This window comes from Odocoileus virginianus, chromosome 28, assembly GCF_023699985.2.
Source record: "Odocoileus virginianus isolate 20LAN1187 ecotype Illinois chromosome 28, Ovbor_1.2, whole genome shotgun sequence".
NCBI lineage: Eukaryota > Metazoa > Chordata > Mammalia > Artiodactyla > Cervidae > Odocoileus > Odocoileus virginianus.
The window spans coordinates 43,696,807-43,715,466 of NC_069701.1; the positions used below are offsets into that span (position 1 = coordinate 43,696,807).

General features: G+C 61.0%; 1 protein-coding gene across 3 annotated transcripts in view; it reads left to right on the forward strand.

Annotated features, from left to right (window-relative positions):
• Positions 1 to 18,660, forward strand: part of MOB2 (MOB kinase activator 2) — a 52,070-nt gene that overhangs the window by 25,248 nt on the left and 8,162 nt on the right. Inside the window, exons 2-5 of one of the 3 annotated variants that reach the window (XM_020907863.2) lie at positions 624 to 749; positions 1,109 to 1,247; positions 13,244 to 13,404; positions 13,965 to 14,058. In XM_020907863.2, the coding sequence (XP_020763522.1) occupies positions 1,186 to 1,247; positions 13,244 to 13,404; positions 13,965 to 14,058 (317 nt within the window). In that variant the 5' untranslated portion in view covers positions 624 to 749; positions 1,109 to 1,185. Of the gene's footprint in view, positions 1 to 623; positions 750 to 1,108; positions 1,248 to 8,104; positions 8,230 to 13,243; positions 13,405 to 13,964; positions 14,059 to 18,660 lie in introns of those variants that run through there. The other 2 variants (XM_020907862.2, XM_020907864.2) reach the window with 2 other exon arrangements.

Here is an 18,660-nt window from a genome sequence, read left to right on the forward strand (position 1 = left end):
ACATCTCCACAGACGTGCCGGGGCGCTCCTGGACACTCGATGTGGTGGGGGCCAGCCTGGGGCGCTCACCGTGGGTGGGGGCCGTGGGGCCTGTCACTCTCTGTCCCCGCTGAGCTCCCAGCCTGTCTTTTCTTGGGGTTCTTTCCTCTCAGGAAGCTTCCCTACAGCCCTGCATGAGCAGTGGACCTCATCCAGCTCTCTGACGTTTTTCTCAGGGAAGTCTGTTTCTTGATTGGATTCCAATATTTTAGATTTGGAGGATTCCCAGTGTCTGTGCTTCAGCGGCTGTAGGGGTCAGGCCCCCAGGCAGGGGGGCGGCTGCCCAGCTCCACGTGCTCCACCAGCCTCCTTCCTGAGCGCTGAGCCGGGGCTAAATGCTGCCTCCGGCATTTTTATACCAGCGGGGAGGGCGGGGTGACTTGGCAGGACCCACCTCAGCCTTTTCTTAGGCAGCCTGGGCTCTGTGCCTGCTGGGCTTGGGAACGCTCATGGGGGAAGGCAACAGTCCCTGTGCCTGCGGCCAGCGCTTCGGGGGGTCAGGAGTGGCTGCTGCGTGACCTGAGTGCCCCGTAGGTGGTGGCCCAGGAGCCCACTCGCCGGGCTCCACCAGCCTCTCCCACCAGGGTGCAGTTGGCTTGGCTGGAACCTCACCCGAAGCTGACGGCCCCTCGGGCATTTGTGCCGCTCTCCCGGCCCCGAGTCCGCGCAGAGCAGCCTGCTTCCAAGCTCCCCCTGGCAGCCAGGTCCAGGTGGGTACTCCGCCCCAACCCTCACGTCGTCTTCTCTGCTCTCCTTGGCGGGCCGTCTGGGGTGGGGGGCCGACACTCAGCCTCGGGCGGGCGAGGCCAGCGGGGCTCCTCTTTGCCCGGGGCTGCGTGACGGGGGGGGGAGCTGCCCTTCCCATGAGTGTGAGGTGTGTGAGCAGCTTCCCAGGAGCCCTGGCAGACCAGGGCTTCTTCTTCCTCTGGAGGACCAGGGCTTCCTCTTCCTCTGGAGAGGGAGCGCGGGGCTGGGAGGGAGGCGGGGTGTGGCCCTTGCACTTCCAGTGACTCACCTGCCGCCTGAACAGCTGCAGGGCTGTTTGTGAGGCTCGCCTCTCCCTGCCCAGGGCAGCTGCGCTCTCACCAGGGTCCCAGGCCTGCCTTCCTGGAGGTGTGAGCAGCCCGGAGCCGGTGGCGGGGTCAGATGTGGACCTGGTTTCGGCTCTGCCTCCGCCTCCTGCACTGTGAGATGGGACGTCGGGTCAGGTGAGCGGGCCTGGAGAGGGCAGTGCCGGGATGGGGCGGGGGGTGGCCCAGGCCTGGGGCTGGCACGAGGGTGTCGCCCTGGGCAGTGGCGGCCCAGGAGCCAGTGTGCGGAGCTCCCGGCCATTGAGGGTCCAGCCGGCTGGGGCGGAGCAGGCCGGGCTGTGAGGAGGCGCCTGCCTCCTCCCCTCTGGGGGCCCTGGGCTGGGGGCCTCTGGTCTCAGGAGGCTGTTTCTGCGCTGGCGGCGGAGGCAGTCACCGCAGAGGATTCCCCCACCCACCCACCTCCCACCGCCGCCTCTCCCGCCACCAGTGGGCGTGTGCCCTGGGTTGTCCCCTGCTGTGTGCACCCTTCCCTTGGCTCCACGCGGGTTCTTTGAGTGGATCTCTAGCTTTCCCCTCCAAGATCCAGCGTGGTGAACCCCCCACCCCACCCCCGCTGGAAGCATCAGCTGCGACATTCAGCGAGGCGTACCACCCTTCCGAGTGAAACCACAGGAGCCCCTGCTTCACTTGCAGGGCCTTGAACAGGGTCTCCGTCCACCCCCCCAGCCTTGAGCTCACCAGGCTGCTGGCACCTCTGGATGTGGCCCCAGTGGTGTGGCTGCCGTGTGGGGTGCTCGGGGGCCTATTGGGGGGCGGGCGCTCTGGGGGTTCTGAGGACAGAGACAGGGCGGGTCTGGGAAGAGAGAGCCTCTGTGCGGCCACTCCAGGCCCTCAAACCTTTGCCTACTCCCTTTTGTCTTTGAAAACATAGATCAAGCTCTTTGTTATTGTGAAATAGATCAGTCAGAGAAAAGGGACTGGAAAAAGTGGTAGCAGAGCCTGAAACCACATCCAGCCTAGAAAGAAGACATTCCAGCACAGTTGTCCTCTTTTTCTCTCCTGCGATAAGTGAATAGCTCTTTGCAACATAACGCATGAAGAGAAACCACAGCAGTCCCAAGTGCACAGGTGTGTGAGTTTCAGGTTAGCGCCCTGCGCCCCTCCCGAGTCACGGAACCAGAAAGCAGCAGTGGCACCTGGCCCTCTGGTCCCCCCCGCCCGCCTCTGGCCCCTCCTGCCCTTGGGCGCCCTGTGCCTGGAGTCGGCGGCGGTGGCTTCTTTGGGGCCCTCGGGACTCCCTGCAGGGGCCCCAGCGAGAGTTCTTGCTTTCCTGTGGGCGCGTTTGCCTCCGGTCAGCTTGCGGAGGTGTAATTTACATTCCACTGAGTCTGAAGCCTAAGCTTTGTTGAATTTTGACAGATATGCGTATCCTCTGACCTCCCGCAAGGCTGATCTAGAACCTTGGGCTGCCCTCACCACACCCTGGGAGCTTAGCACCCACTGAGCTGCCACGGCCTCAGGTTCTGACTAAAACCCGTCTGGAGGGAATCCTCGAATGTCTGTGTATGGGGTCTGCCCTTGAAGCCTGCTGCGGTGAGGTTTGCCGGCCACTGTGCAGAGCTGTCCTCTGTCCTGTCGTGAGGAGCAGCCTCACACAGCGGAAGCCTGGTCGGCTCCACCCTTCCCACATGTTCAGACCAGGATCGCGCCTCCTGAGCGCTCACCGTGCCTCTGTGTGCCCGGCGCCTTTGTCCTTCCGCCGAGGGGAGCAGGTGGCTGGGTCCCCAGGGGGGTGCGTGTGGCCTGCTGAGGATGAGGCTCTGTATCTGCATGTGCTCTCTGGCCCTGTCAGCCTCCGTGGTCTGATTCTGACCGTCCTGGTGGGTGTGGGTGCAACTTCTCTGGGGAAATGTCTGTCACCCTCTCCTGTCCATTTTCAGTTGCGTTTTGAGAGTGCTTTGTCTGTTGGGGGTGCAAGTCCTGGGTCAGTGCATGATGCTTTTTTTTTCATTCTCTCACGGGGTCTCTTGAGGTGCAGATGTCCTTGCTGTGGACTGTGTCCAGCTCCTCATCGCTGTCCGGGGACCGGGCCCTGGTGGTTTGCTCTGTTACGTGCAAGGACTGAGCGTAGGTTGCTGCTGCTTCTGGACAGGATGCTAGTTTGGTGCGTGCCCCTTTCTGCACGCCTGGGGCCAGCCTTCTGAAGGGGGCAGGGGCGGGCAGGCAGGCTGTCCAGGCGGACGTGGGCACCTGGCTCTGTTTCTCTATCCTTTGCTGGAGCTCACTGACTCGATGGACATGAGTTTGAGCAAGGTCCGAGAGTTGGTGATGGGCGGGGAAGCCTGGTGTGCTGCAGTCTATGAGGTCGCGAAGAGTCGGACATGCCTGAGCGACTGAACTGAGCTTATTGGAGCTTAGGAACGTGGGGGTTGCGGAGAGATGCATCCTGACAGCAGCCACAGGACCGTGGAGGAGGGCCCGTGGTCCCAGAGGGCGGCCGCTCCTTCACCATGCCCGTTCACAGCACCCTCGGGCCAGCAGGGTGATGGGGGTGGCACCGGGGAAAGCCTGGGCCAGGGGTGGGAAGAAAGGGCACGGTTGCCCCGCAGCTGTGCTCACACACCCACACACACAGTGCTTCCCCGTGTAGACACACACACGCGTTCCACCTGTACAGCCCTGGGGGAGTCCATGGAGGCTGGACAGTCTAGATCCTTGTCCTGAAAATAAACATGAGGGTGGCTTCTGACCTGGAGAACATCTTTGCCCACTCAGCGGGGGGCGTGTTTCTGTATCTTTAAGTGGACGCACGTGACATCCGCCCCGTACGGTGTGGTTAGGTGTTTGTTTCCCGGTGTGTGGTGGTCTGAGAGGAGCTCAGAGGCTGGGACGGCCGTTGGGACCCTGAGTGCAGGGCAGTCACTGTGAGTGAGGCTTCTGGCGCAGATGCGCCTTCGGTCCAGCCCCGCCATCCTCCTGCCTCCTGGCCTTGGCAGAGGCCTGAGCTCTCCAGACTCTCCTTCCAGCGTAGCAGCCTGCTCTCTGTTCTGAAAGTCCACCCACGGGAGTGGGGGCCTTGACCTGATGGTGGTGTCTTGCCTGCAGTCTTAACGAGGAAGCGGGCAGGGTAACTCATCAGGGGCCCAGGCCCTCCTTCCTCAGCCTGGGCCAGCCTGCCCCCAGGGCACTCAGGCCAAGCCCCGTGTTCTGTGTGCTCCACAGGCTCCCTGCTGGCAGCGGGGCCGCGGCCCGGCCCCTCTTCTTTGGCTGTGAGGGACTCGGGGGCCGTGGAAGCAAGGTCCAGAGCGTGGTTTGTGTTCTGAAAGGCCCTCTCCTTGGAGACAGCAGCCCTTGGGGATGGGCTCTGAGCTCTGGGCTCCTGGCGGGGGGCCTAGGTATGGGGGTGCAGACGCCCAAGCGTGCCTGAACACAGGGCACCAGACCGGGGGCAGCTTGTGCTCCAGGGCACGACGCCTGTGCAGAGGCAGAGGCCCGCCTGCAGCGCTGGCCGGGCGGGTGCCCCCAGGCTGTTGGCACTGGGGCCTGTCCTGTCATGAGGGGCATCGCTCTGCTGGCTAGCGCCTTGGAGGCCCGTCTGCCCATTGCTGGTGGCCACGTGGGTTGTTTCCAGTCTGTGACCTGGTGGGCAGGTTTCTGTGTAGACCTGCGCTCTCTCTCTTCAGGGCTGGGGTCCGAAAATGCTGGGTCTCCTTCTCCCGGGGCGGGCCCACCTGCCCTCTCTGAGCTCGCGGCAGCCTCTGAGTGTGGGCACCACTTATGTGTCCAGCCTGGTAGCTGCCTGGCCCCTCCTGCTGACCCCCGCTGCTCTGCCGGGAGGGCCCCCGTTTCCTGTGCGGTCTTGCTGTTGAGATGCAGGAGCTGGATCTTCCGGGTGGGGGTGGGCTGGTGGCTTGCCCTCCAGGGGCCTTGTCGCGAACGCGGCCCCTCCTCTCACAGCTGGTCCCTCGAACTCCTGCCACGGCACGTTCAGTCATCACCCCTGTGTCTGCAGCGTTCAGCCTGCCCTCACCTCCATCCAGGGTACCTTTTGTCTCAGATCTTTCAGTTTCTATGTCTATAAGTTCAACTGGGATCTTCAAAACACGTTTTTTAAATGTCCTTATAAGGTGTCCACTGTTTCTCTTGTCTCTGGAACAGGTGGGACAGTCATAGTGACCCTCACACCACTGTCTTCCCACTCTGTCCCTGAGCCCCCTTGGGGTCTTTTTTGATCAGTGATTTGATTCCTAGCAATGCACTGTTTTCCTCCTTTCTCGAGGTTGGTGATTTCTGATTGGACACAAAACCGCGGGAGCTTTGCCTTGTGTGGTGTTCGTTTTTGTTGCTCAGTCGCCGAGTTGTGTCTGACTCTCTGACCCCGTGGACCGTAACACGCCAGACTCCTCTGTCCTCCACCATCTCCCAGAGTTTGCTCAAGTTCATGTCCATTGAGTCAATGATGCCATCCAACTATCTCACCCTCTGTCGCCCCCTTCTCCTTCTGCCCTCAAACTTTCCCAGCATTGGGTCTTTTGCCTTGTTTGCTGCTGGATATTTTTGTGTGTCTGTAAGTTGCTTGGACTCAGGTTGGAAATGATTGATTGCTTTCAGTCTTGTGTGTGTTCTGTGTTGGTGGGGTTATGGTGCTATTTCATATCTGGCCAGTTTTTCTCACTACTGACCTCTGGAGTTCTCCGCCTGTCCCGCTCTGGTTGGGGGAAAGGAACTCATTTTGGGCCCGCGTGGGCCTTGAGGTCGGCCGCGCCGATCCTCCTGGGTGGGGTATGCTCCTGGAACCTGTCCTGCGGGGGCTTAGCCGGGGACCCGAGGGCCCACAGCACATCCACACAGCGCTCGGGGTCCTATCCTCCTGGTGTGCTGCCCCCACCTTCTGCCCGTTTGGCCCCCCAGACTCGCTGCAGGGGCCCCTCAGAGGGGTCCCCTCCCCGCCGAGCAGGCAGGGGCCAGGCACCCCCGCAGGCCCTCGCTGGTGCCCTCCCCGCCGAGGAGCCTGGAGGAGGAGACACTGCCCAGCCAACTCCGCGAGGCGGGAATACGACAGGACCCCTCCAGGCAGACGCGGCTCCGCGTGGCGCCCCCCTTGAACACCACGGGGAAGCTTCCTCAGCCCAGCGGTTGGCTGCAGGCTTCGTGGCCCTCGGTCCGCCCACGCGGCCCTGCTCTGGCGTGCCCCGTCCCCTCTGCTTCTCTGCCACGCGTGTCCACAGCCCCAGCTTCTGTTCTTGAGTCCGTTGTGGCCGAGACCCTGGGGCCCTCCAGCAGGCCGCCGCGGCCCTCCCCAGGCCTGCTCTGTCGTCCAGGGCACCATCCCCCGCATTGTCCAGCGTCTGAAACCAGTTGCTTCTTATGTTGTATCCAGTGTGAGGTGGTTGATGGTGGAGGGCAAGTCCAGCATCAGTTACTCCCAGTGGAGAAGCTCTTCATTCCTTTTTCATTAAAAACCAAAGCCCTTCCCCTCATGTCTCCCCGGCGCTGCCGCGGTGTTTCTAGACTTCATTTAGGAGTTCCCGTTTCTGCTTCCCATTGTGAGCCTTTTTGTCTGTCATTTCTGTTCTTTAATTCGCTTTATTTCTGAGGTTTCCAAATTTGAATTTATTGAGGTACGGGTTTCCCCTGTTTTATGTGTGTCTTTTTAGATTGTTTTAATTATTACTCTTCCTTCTTGTTTTCCATTTTCTCTGGACTTAGCTTTGAAGCTTTGCCCACTTGCTTTTACGTGAACCACATGTTCCTGCGCCTTCAGCCAGAGTTCTGGGCTCTGTTGCCTTCGCAGCTGGGGCGCCGCTCAAAGCCTCCAGGTGCGCCACAGGTGGGAGGGTTACAGACAGGCCTGGAGGAGATGGGCGTGGTCCCCGGGGCGGGACCAGAGGCCGAGGCGCCAGGGTGCACGCACGTCTGGCTCCATGTGGATGCCGTGTCCCGCCGGGCGGGGACGCAGACGTGGAGGTGAGTGTGCACACCCGTGTCCTCGCTCTGTCAGCCCCTAGCGTCCAGGACGGGGACCCCGGCAGCAGTGGGACGACGGGTCAGGTCTCGGTCTTTCATCTGCTCCGATAGACAGGCCCAGGGCCCCTTGAGGAAGCAGCAGTCCTCAGCCCGTGGCAGGCAGGCAGGCACCCTCTGCTCAGCTGCGCCAGCTGCCTGGCAGGCTGCGCCCTCCCCACCCAGGGCCGCCGCGGCTGGGCTCCCCAGTGGGCACGGTACCCGGGTCCTGCCCTGGTCCTCATGTGTGGCCCGGCGGCCAGCCTGCCCCACTGCGTGTGGGGGGCCCCTCCCGGGGGCTTTGCCACAGCACGGAGCTGGCTGGAGCCCGGGTGAGTGGCTGGCCTCGTGGGGCGCGGCCGCGGGGCCGGAGTCTGGCTGCGGCCCGGGCGTGGGGGCCGTGCTGCTCACTGCAGTTGGCCCCGTGCTGACAGTGAGCCGGCCCTGTGGTCAGCCAGAGGCTGGAGCCCAGCGGGCTCGTCCTGTTGGACGGTTGCTCTTCTAGTCCTTGATGGTCCTGTGTGGGGCCCGCGGTAACAAAGACCTTGGCCACACCCCTCTCGTGCCCCCTCAGGAGGCCTCTAGCTGTGTCCACAGGGTTTGCTGCCCTCTGCCTCGTGCCCACTTGGCACCCTGTCTTCCCAAGGCTGTTCGGGTGGAGACGCTGCCCGCCTGCCCCCGCTCTGCAGGTGTGCAGCCTGCCTCTCCCGGCAGCCCCGCCCGCCCAGAACGTCCCCGGCCACGTCAGGAGGGCCCCCGACAGGTCCTCTTTGGGGCCACGCCGACCCCACCGCAGCGGCCTGGCCCCACACAGCGCCTGAGCGGCGCCGCTTTGAAAGGCAACTGAGATGTTCCCTCAAGTAACCAGACTTGGCCGGTCTGCCTGTAAAAGGAGCAGCTGCTGTCCCTGGCTGCTGGGCCGGCCGCCTCCCCGCCCCATTTGTGCTCATTGGCCGGCGTGGCTGGCTCCTGGTCAGGGCTGCGAGGCCGGCGGGGAGCATTGGGGCTGGGCGCCTGCTTCCCCGGCCGCTTCTGTGCTGCCCACCATGCTCGGAGACCACAGCGGTCTCCCCGCAGAGCGAGCTCTGCTCAGCCAGCCCCCCAAGGCTGGGCTCAGCTGCAAGACAGTGCTTCAGGCAGTTGGCAAAGTGCTCAGGTGAGCGTGGCACGGCCGCGGGGCATCGGAGTGTCCCTCGTCCCGTCCCAGGGCTGTCTGGGGAGGTCCCTGCTCAGGTCTCCGTGGTATGCAGACCCTGCCTGGGCTGGGGAGCAGATGGGCCCCGGGCGGGAGCAGCTGGGTGTGCTCAGAACTTTCTTTGGAGCGAGGCTCTCCCTAGACTTCAGCCCTTCCTGCTGTCTGTGGGAGGCAGGGAGCCCCCAAAGCGAGTACTCAGCCCAGAGGGTCTGGGTAAGAGCAGGGGGCTCCCGAGACCGGTGTCTGCCTGCGGTGAACCGTGCCCGCAGCAGACCCGCGTCATGCCCTCCTGAGCCCCCTGGACCGTGCTTTCGCCACCCCCGGTCCCCGGGCAGAGTGCCCGGAGTCTGTGACGAGCGACCTTGTCCGGAGCCTGCCCTGGTCTTGTCTGCCATGGGGCCTCTTTCCTCACTCGTCTCCCTCAGCTGCTCCACGGAGCCTCCAGCATCCCACGTGAGAGGCTGGAGCCTCTCCGCCTCTTGTGCGTCAGGGTGGAAGCATCCAGGTCGGGCATTCAGGAGAGAGCGGGGCGCTAGGGAGCAGGCCTCCTGGCCCCTCCCAGGCGGGGCATCCGCCCTGTGCTGCGTGCCCTGGGGGCCTGGCTCAGCCCTGTGGTGAGGGGGCCCCGGACACGCTGCTGGCAGGTGGAGCACTGCCCTCCCTTCCCGGGAGCCGCAGTTCAGACAAGACCCGGCCAGCCTCGGTGTCTGCTTCTTGGGTTTGCTTGTGAGTTGGGTGCATCGCAGCTCTTAAGTAAAACTCTCTTTTGCTCTTCTAATTCTTTGATTGTAATCAGGCTATGCAGGCCTCTGGGTGAGGGTCTGGGTGAGGCCCAGCTGTGGCTGCTGCTGGCCCTGGGGGAAGAACCACCGACGGGCGCTGTGACCCGTGTCCCAGGTTTCTGTGGTTACCGCCCTCCTCCCCTACAGGGCCACCCCCGGCCGCCCCCCACCATGGAGGACTCCGCAGGGTTGCAAACAGAAGCCCAGAGTGAGCTGCCGTGTAGAGGTGTGGGGTGTGGGAACGCTGGCTCTGATCAGGAGCGGTGACGCCCCCAACAGTGTGGGGGGCTGCTGTGTGCACCTGGCGTGGCAGGGGGTGGCTGGACCCAGAGTGGGCACCCTGGAGGCCACAGGCAGGGCTGGCCCTCTGAGCCATCTGCGGGAGAGAGGCCGAGGCCTGCCACGGGACCAGGAGGACTTCACACAAAGGTGGCGATTCAGCCAGGAGGGGGAGGGAAGTCCGGCGGATGCGTCTCCGTGGCCGGCCCCCTGGAGGCTGCGGTGCTGGGTGGGCCACGCCACGGGCACCCGGTGTGCGAGAACTGTCTCGGGGATCCGCCGCCTTCACGTGTCTCCCCACAGTGTCTAGCCGCTGCAGCCCCTGGGGATTTGACGGGGGTTCCGTGGGGGTCTTCCCGGTCTCCTGCCCCGATGCCCCTGCTCTGGGAAGGGGCTGGTCACCAGGGACGGGAGGACCGTGAGAACACGGCCGGGGGCAGGGTGGTCTCCAGGTGTCAACAGTGCAGATGCCCCAGGCCCGCTCGGCAGAACCTGGGGTCTGGGGAAGAGGGGTGCTCTCCCTGGGCGCCTCCTTCCTCAGCCGCCTGCTGCACCGCTCTCTGTGTCCTGGGCTTCGCTGTGGGGCCCACCCAGCACCCGGGTTTCACTCGGAGTCCACGTCCTCACGTCTCAGGAGGCTCGTGACCCAGCTCCCCTCCAGTCGTGAGGCCACGCCCGGGCTGCCCGCCTCCATCAGGGCCTCCGTGCGCCCTGCTCCCACGGCCCCTGGCCCAGACCACCCCGAGCCCCCTCCTGGGGAATGCGCTGGCTGCGCTGGCATCTGTGTCGGCATCTGGGGAAGGCCGCGGCTGGCCGGGCTCTGAGGGGAGAGGGGCGCACCCCGCCTGTGTCCGCCGCAGTCCAGCGCCACCTTGCCGGCTCCGGCCCACCCGGCCCTGTGCCTGAGGCCCCGGCCCCTCGCCCAGCACAGACGCCTACGCCTGACGCTGCCTGCCACTCCTGGAGGTCAGGACCTTGCCACAGGTGTCCTTGTGGTGGCCCCTGGGGCAGCCTTGCCTGGGGCCGAACTGGCCATGTTGCCTTTGGAAGGAGTTTAGCTGAGCTGGCAGCAGTGCTCAGCACTTGGGGGGCCTCGGCTGGAGGGGCGCCCACCACCTGCGGGCATGGAGCCGGGTCCTCCCCACTGGCGCCTGGGTCACCGTTTGTTGCCGGAAGCCTGTGCCCGAGGGCTCGGCCTCCTGGCTCCAGGCCTTCCCCTCATGGAAGGGACAGCACGGAGGCGGAGGCCCTTGGGTGTGGCCGGCCCCATCAGCCCCCAGACCCACCCCAGGCAGGCGCCCCCAGACCCGCCCCAGGCAGGCCCTGCCTTCAGTCCTGCTGCCTTCTGGCCAGCGGCTGTCCTCTCGTGGTGGCGTGTGTGCAGGGTGCAGGTATGTGCGGGGCGTGGATGCAGAGAAGGCCAGGCCTGCTTCCCAGCAGTGCTGGAGCCTGGGGCCCAGGGCACTTCTGCTGGCCGGCTTGAGGAGGGCAGGTGCTGACAGCGGAGTGAGGGGATGGGGAGGCAAGGCCTCTGACCACACAGACCACAGCCCAGGGCCCCCAAGGCCCATCTCATGGAGCAGAAGCCCAGGTCCTCCAGGGGGTGTGTCCCCCAAGAACCAGAGACCGCGGGCACCCCCCGCCAGAGGGGCTGACCATCCCCCTGGCAGGGACGTGCGGGCATGGGGACACCATGCCCTGGGCGGGAGGCGGCCCTGGGCAGGCCTGCGCGAGGCCCTGCGTCACCCCTGCATGGCACCCACTTCCTCTGCCCGACTGCCCATGTGAAGGCCCCCGGGGGAGGCTGCTGTGCGTGCCCAGGAGCAGGGGCGGGGCCATCGGGGGCTTCCTGGCCCAGGCTCCCCTCGCCCCAGCCCCTGTGGATGATGGTGGCGCCCTCCACCCCCACCACTGCCTCGGGGTGGCTGGCCCCAGCCAGATGTGCCACCTGGAGCAGAGGCAAGGGGGTCGGGTCAGCGGGGCCGGGCACACAGTGGACAGTCTGCCCATGGGCAGACGCTCGGGAATGGGCAGAGCAGAGGGCCACCCAGGGTTAGAGGAGCACTCTGCGGGCTGGCCCCTGGTACCCGGGCTGTGGATGCAGGCACCTTCCAGGCAAGTGCAGGCTTCCCGCCGGGTGGTGGCGGCTCCATGGCGCAGACCCAGGCTCAGGAAGGCGCTCCACCCACCGATCCCTTGGTCCCTTCTGTGCCCACTGCGGAAGCTGCAGGGCCCCCAGAGGTCCGTGTCCACACTTGTCCCTGCGACCTGCACCCCCCAGGACTCCTGAGGTGCCCCCTGCATGGGCTTGTGGGTATGTGTGCGGTGTCCGCACCTGGGCCCAGCGCGGGAGCCCGTGGCCCCCACCCAGGGCTGGCCGCTGCCGTGCCGCACCCAGAGGCCGAGCACACGTTGCCTTTTAAGGCAAAGATCTGCTGTGAGAAGCCGAGGGGAAAACATTTCCCTGGCATTCAGGGAGCATTTTTCCTTCCTGTTTCTCTTAAATAAACCACTAGTAACTTTTCAAAACAGAAGAACAAAAAGGGCAAGGTCAGTAGCTGCAGACCTTCCATCCCGTGTGACCCCCCCGACCCCTGCACCTCAATGGGACTGGGGGGCGCACACAGTGTCTGGTTGGCGCCCGGGTCCTCCGTCTGCCTGCCCCCCCACCCCCCAGCCAGGCTGCATCCCTCAGGCCTGTGGCTGTCCCTCGCTGGGGGCCTCACTGAGCATTTGTGCCCTCAGATGCCCCCCAGCCCCATCCCAGACAGCCCCTGCTCAAGAGTCCGCAGCTGAGGGCAGCCTTTTCTGGTCGGTGGACTCAGGACGGGCTGATGGACCGGCCGTGTATTTGCTCAGAGTTGGGATGTTGCTGCTGGAGATCCCAGGCACTGGAGCAAAGGAAGGACACAAGTCCCTGCTCTTAGGAGCCTCCCCCACCCTCCGCGAGAGCCTGACCAGCCTTGAAATGTGGTGTGGGGGGAGCAGTGTCTCCCCATGTCGGCCTGGGGGGGAGCCCTGCTCCGGACACGGCACACACTGGCTCCCTCTGCCCCAGCCTGTGGCAGACACAGGGACTCGGGTCAAACCCGGCCCAGGTTGGTGTCCCAGCTACAGCTCCGGGCCTGCTCTGTTGGGCGTTTCCTCCCTGGGGGATGTGCCCGTCCCTTCCGTCTCGGGTTTCGGGTGGGGGCAAGGCTGGCTGTGGGGCCACCGCCATCCCGCTGAAGTGGGGCAGGGCCTCCCTCAGGCCCAGGGAGCGCTGAGTCTTGTTGCTCATGTTCAGAGAACATCTCAAAGCCATGTGTCCTCTCTGTTATACGGCAGCAGACTCTTAACAGATGAGAAAAACGTTAGTGAGAAGTGGCCATTTCGTCAGATCTCTGTGACACCCGCTCACGCCGACGTCTGTCTGTGCTTGGAACCGCGGTGCCCCTTAGCGGGCGTGTGGGCAGTGGGCAGGGGGCCCTGTGGGGACAGCAGGCCTCGGGGCGGCCCGGGGTGCCGGCACACAGCAGGGCCTCCGCGAACGCAGGCTGCTGGCTCCCCTGTGTGGAAGGACGTCAGGCAGGACCCTGTGAGGCCACGGGCCCGGCCAGGTGGTGCCCCCGCCACGTGACCCCGGTGGCCCTGCAGTGGGGGCCCGGGCCTGGTGGGGGCCGGGAGGGCTGCAGGGCCGTGGTGTCACGCGTTGGGGAGTTAGCCAGCTCGTGTGGCCACTCTCCCATCCTTGGGTGGTCTGCAAGCCCCCTGCTGCCTCAGGTTCCAGGCTTGGGCCTTGAAAGGGCAGGGAGGTCACAGGCACAGGGCGGCTTCCGCCCATACCTGGGCCTCAGGAGCTGCAGCCCCCAGGGCCAGGCCTGCGGCCTCCATGCCTGCCTCCGCCGTGACCCCTGCCTCCCTTCTCTCTGCAGGAAGTCCAAAGCCAAGCCCAACGGGAAGAAGCCTGCCGCCGAGGAGAAGAAGGTGTACTTGGAGCCAGAGTACGCCAAGTCCAGGATCACAGACTTCGGGTTCAAGGAGCTGGTGGTGCTGCCCCGGGAGATCGACCTCAACGAGTGGCTGGCCAGCAACAGTGCGTGGGGGTGGGGCGGGGCCGAGGGCGGGGCGGCCCCTCATTTCCCCGGAAACCCCGGAGCTGGTGCTCAGCATCCTTGCGCACAAGCTGACTGACGCTGAGGCACGGGATAGCCAACCAACAGAGCCTTGGGGTCCCCACAGAGATGGCAACTCATTGAGGGTCCTGGTCACACCGGGGGTGGGACACCAGGGCCAGGGAAGGCTGTGAGATGCGAGCGTGGCAGCAGGGCCGCAGTGGGGAGGGCCACGTTAATGGTGTTCCCGACCAGCTGGGGACGCTAAGACTGGGGTGGGAGGTTTTCTACCCAGGCCTTCGTGGAGGGCACTTGGTCTCAATGGCCCGGGGTACCGTACCCTGCCCAGCTCAGCACCGTGGCCTGTGCCGCCCACCCCCGAGGGCCGTGCTGTGCTGAGGCTGTGGTCTCTGCTCTGTGGTCAGCACCAGCCCCCACGCCCAGGGCCTGCAGAGAGGCTCCGGTGCTCTTGGGCCCGCAGGACACCGGAGATGAGACGGGCACCACGGTGAGGCTCTCAGGTGCCGCCTTTGCTTTGCAGCCACGACGTTCTTCCACCACGTGAACCTGCAGTATAGCACCATCTCGGAGTTCTGCACGGGGGAGGCGTGCCAGACCATGGCCGTGTGCAACACGTGAGTCCAGGCCCGGCGCGGCGTGCGGGGCTCCCCTGTCCGACTCCACGCCTGCAGCGTCCCTGCCGAGGTCTCTGCAGGGCCCTTACCAGGGCTGCTCCCTTGTCCCCAGAGGCCCCAGCTTGGTGGGGAAACAGGAAGCAGAGCCCAGCAGAGTGGGGGACCCGGGCAGCATGGGTACCCCTGGGCATGGGTGCCGGGAGCCAGCTGGGGCCCAACGGGCTGTGTCCTGGGGCAGAGATATTTCCACGGCACGTGCCCACTGTGCTCCCTGAGACCGCGGGGCGTGTGCAGCCAGAGACACTTCCCAGTGCTGGTCCCGCCGGCTGAGGCCCGAACCAGAGCTCCCGCTCTGCATGGAGGAGGCGCTGCTGGCCCAAGAGGCTGAGATGCTTTGGCGCCTCCCCACGTGGTACCCTCTCGTGGGCCTGCTCTCTTCTGGAAACGGGCACCCCAAGGGCTCCAGGACACCCTGCCTCTGTGGAAGCTCTTGAAGCTACATGGGTAGAAGAGCCACCACGTGGCCCAGGGTCACCCCCAGCCCCGGGGGCAGAAGCCCGGAAGCGGCCCCGGGCAGGAGGCTGCGTGGGCCAACGAGGCGGCGCGGACGCTCTTCTCCGATGGCTCCTTGTCAGGGTCACGGCCGGCGTGCCGAGCTGATGTGAGCGTGTGCGAGCAGCCGGCCTCCACTAGTGGACGTGCGGTGCTGTCGCGGGCAGCCTGGCTCAGACCAGACATAGGGCCCTGCTCTTGCTGAGACCCCTGAAAGCCCCCGCCCCACAGAGAGCGTGAGTGCAGAAGATGGCTGCTCTCCACTCCTTACCCGGCTGGAGCTGCTGATGGCATGTGTGGGCGTCACTGTGTTCCCCAGAGAGCCACCGCCCGGCCTGGCCTGAGGCAGGCGCAGCAGTGCCGGGGGCGCGCGCGGAGTGAGCCTGGGCCCCTCAGTGTGGGGCGGTGGCCTCTAGAGCAGATGTGGCCGGGCAGCCGGAAGTGGGCAGGGGCAGTGCTGCGTCGCCCTGCCTACGGCATGTGCACAGGAGAGGCCTGGCCAGGCACCCAGGTGTCAGAGGAGGCCTGCGGGCTGGCAGATGTGGAAGCCAGGGTCCTGCTGCTGCACCACCAGGCACCCTTCAGGCAGCAGTGTACTTGAGAAGAGGCTCCTTGAAGGAGCCCAGGATTGGGTGTGGGGCAGACCTGTGTCTAGATGTTGGCCCTGCCACGTCAAACTTGGAGATCTGGAGATCTTGAGAATTCTGCCGTTTATTTTTCCTACCTGTAACCTGCTTTATATGGCTTTTGTAGATTTATATGAATGATTATTGTTGTTCATTCAGTAATGTACAATTCTTTGTGACCCCATGGACTGTAGCACACCAGGCTCCCTGTCCTTCACCGTCTCCCGGAGCTCGCTCAGACTCATGTCCATTGAGTCGGTGATGCCATCCAACCATCTCATCCTCTGTCATCCCCTTCTCCTACCTCCAGTCTTTCCTACCATCAGGGTCTTTTCCAGTGACTCAGTTCTTCCCATCAGATGGCCAAAGTATTGGAGCTTCAGCTTCAGCATCAGTCCTTCCAATGAATATTCAGGACTGATTTCCTTTAGGATGGACTGGTTAGATCTCCTTGCAGTCCAAGGGACTCTCAAGAGTCTTCTCCAACACCACAGTTCAAAAGCATCAATTCTTCAATGCTCAGCTTTCTTTAGAGTCCAACTCTCACATCCATACATGACCACTGGAAAAACCGTACCTTTGACTTGATGGACCTTTGTCAGCATAGTAATGTCTCTGCTTTTTAATATGCTGTCTAGGTTGGTCGTAGGTTTTCTTTCAAGGAGCAAGAAGAGTCTTTCATTTCATGACTGCAGTCACCATCTGCAGTGATTTTGGAGCCCAAGAAAATAAAGTCTATCATGGTTTCCATTGTTTCCACATCTATTTGCCATGAAATGATGGGACCAGATGCCATGATCTTAGCTTTTGAATGTTGAATTTTAAGCCAGTTTTTCACTTTCCTCTTTCAGCTTCTCAAGAGGCTCTTCAGTTCCTCTTCCCTTTCTGCTATAAGGGTGACATCTGAGGTTACTGGTATTTCTCCCTGCAACTGTTATTCCAGCTTGTGCTTCATCCAGCCCAGCGTTTTGCATGATGTACTTTACATATAAGTTAAATAAGCGGGGTGAAAATATATATCCTTGATGTACTTCTTTCCAAATTTTGGACCAGTCTGTTGTTCCATGTCCAGTTCTAACTGTTGCTTCTTGGCCTGCGTACGGATTTCTCAGGAGGCAGGTCAGGTAGTCTGGTGTTCCCATCTCTTTCAGAATTTTCCACAGTTTCCTGTGATCCACAGTCAAAGGCTTTGGCACAGTCAATGAAGCAGAAGTAGATGTTTTTCTGGAATTCTCTTGCTTTTTCGATGATTCAACGGATGTTGGCAATTTGATCTCTGGTTCCTCTGCCTTTTCTAAATCCAGTTTGAACATCTGGAAGTTCTCGGATCATGTACTGTTGAAGCCTGACTTGAATTTTGAGCATTACTTTGCTGGCATGTGGGAAGAGTGCAGTTGTGCTGTAGTTTGAGCATTCTTCGGCATTATCCTTCTTTGGAATTGGAATGAAAACTGACCCTTTTCCAGTCCTGTGGCCAGACTGGAACTGCTGAGTTCCAAAACTGCTCAGTTTTTCCAAATTAGCTGGTATATTGCGTGCAGCACTTTAATAGCATCATTTTTTAGGACTTGAAATAGTTCAGCTGGAAGTCCATCACCTCCACTAGCTTTGCTTGTAGTGATGCTTCCTAAGGCCCACTTGACTTCGCATTCCAGGATGTCTGGCTCTAGGTGAGTAATCACACCATTGTGGTTACCTGGGTCATTAAGATCTCTCTTATATGGTTCTTCTGTGTATTTCTGCCACCTCTTCTTAATATCTTCTGCTTCTGTTAGGTCCATATTGTTTCTGTCCTTTATTGTGTCCATCTTTGCATGAAATGTTCCCTTTATCTCTAATTTTCTTGAAAAGATCCCTAGTCTTTCCCATTCTATTGTTTTTCTCTATTTCTTTGCATTGATCACTGAAGAAGGCTTTCTTATCTCTCCTTGCTATTTTTTGGAACTCTGGATATATCTTTCCTTTTCTCCTTTGACTTTCACTTCTCTTCTTTTCTCAGGTATTTGTAAGGCCTCCTTAGATAACCATTTTGCCTTTTTGTGTTTCTTTTTCTTGGGGATTATAGAAAAAGCAAGAGAGTTCACAGAAAACATCTACTTCTGCTTTATTGACTACACCAAAGACTTTGACTGTGTGGATCACAACAAACTAGGAAAATTCTGAAAGAGATGGGAATACCAGCCTCCTCAGAAATCTGTATGCTGGTCAAGAAGCAACAGTTAGAATCGGACATGCAACAATGGACTGGTTCAAAATTAGGAAAGGAGTATGTCAAGTCAAGGCTGTATATTGTCACCCTGCTTATTTAATTTATATGCAGAGAACATCATGAGAAACGCTGGGCTGGGTGAAACCCAAGCTGGAATTATGATTGCAGGGAGAAATCTCAATAATCTCAGATATGCAGATGACACCACCCTTATGGCAGAAAGTAAAGAGGAACTAAAGAGTCTCTTGATGAAACTGAAAGAGAAGAGTGAAGAAGTTGGCTTAAAGCTTAACATTCAGAAAACTAAGATCATGGCATCCAGTCCCATCACTTCATGGCAAATAGATGGGGAAACAGTGGAAACAGTGACAAACTATTTTCTTGGGCTCCAAAATCACTGCAGATGCTAACTGCAGCCATGAAATGAAAAGACACTTGCTCCGTGAAAGAAAAACTATGACCAATCTAGACAGTATATTAAAAAGCAGAGACATTACTTAGCCAACAAAGGCCCATCTAGTCAAGGCTATGGTTTTTCCAGTGGTCATGTATGGATGTGAGAGTTGAACCATAAAGAGAGCTGAGCGCCAAAGAATTGATGCTTTTGAACTGTGGTGTTGGAGAAGACTCTTGAGAGTCCCTTGGACTGCAAGGAGATCCAACCAGTCCATCCTAAAGGAGATCAGTCCTGGGTGTTCATTGGAAGGACTGATGCTGAAGCTGAAACTCCAATACTTTGGCCACCTGATGGGAAGAACTGACTCACTGGAAAAGACCCTGAAGCTGGGAAAGACTGAAGGCAGGAGGAGAAAGGGATGACAGAGGATGAGATGGTTGGATGGCATCACCCACTCGATGGACATGAGTTTGAGCGAGTTCTAGGAGCTGGTAATGGACAGGGAAGACTGGTGTGCTGCAGTCCACAGGGTCACAAAGAGTCGGACATGACTGAGGAACTGAACTGAACTTCTTGGGGATGGTCTTGATCATTGCCTCCTGTCATGAACCTCCACCCATAGTTCTTCAGGTACTCTATCAGATTTAATCCCTTGAATCTATTTGTCACTTCCACTGTATAATTGTAAGGGATTTGATTTAGGTCATACCTGAATGGTCTAGTGGTGTTCACTACTGTCTTCAGTTTAAGTCTGAATTTTACAATAAGGAGTTCATGATCTGAGGCACAGTCAGCTCCTAGCCTTGTTTTTGCTGACT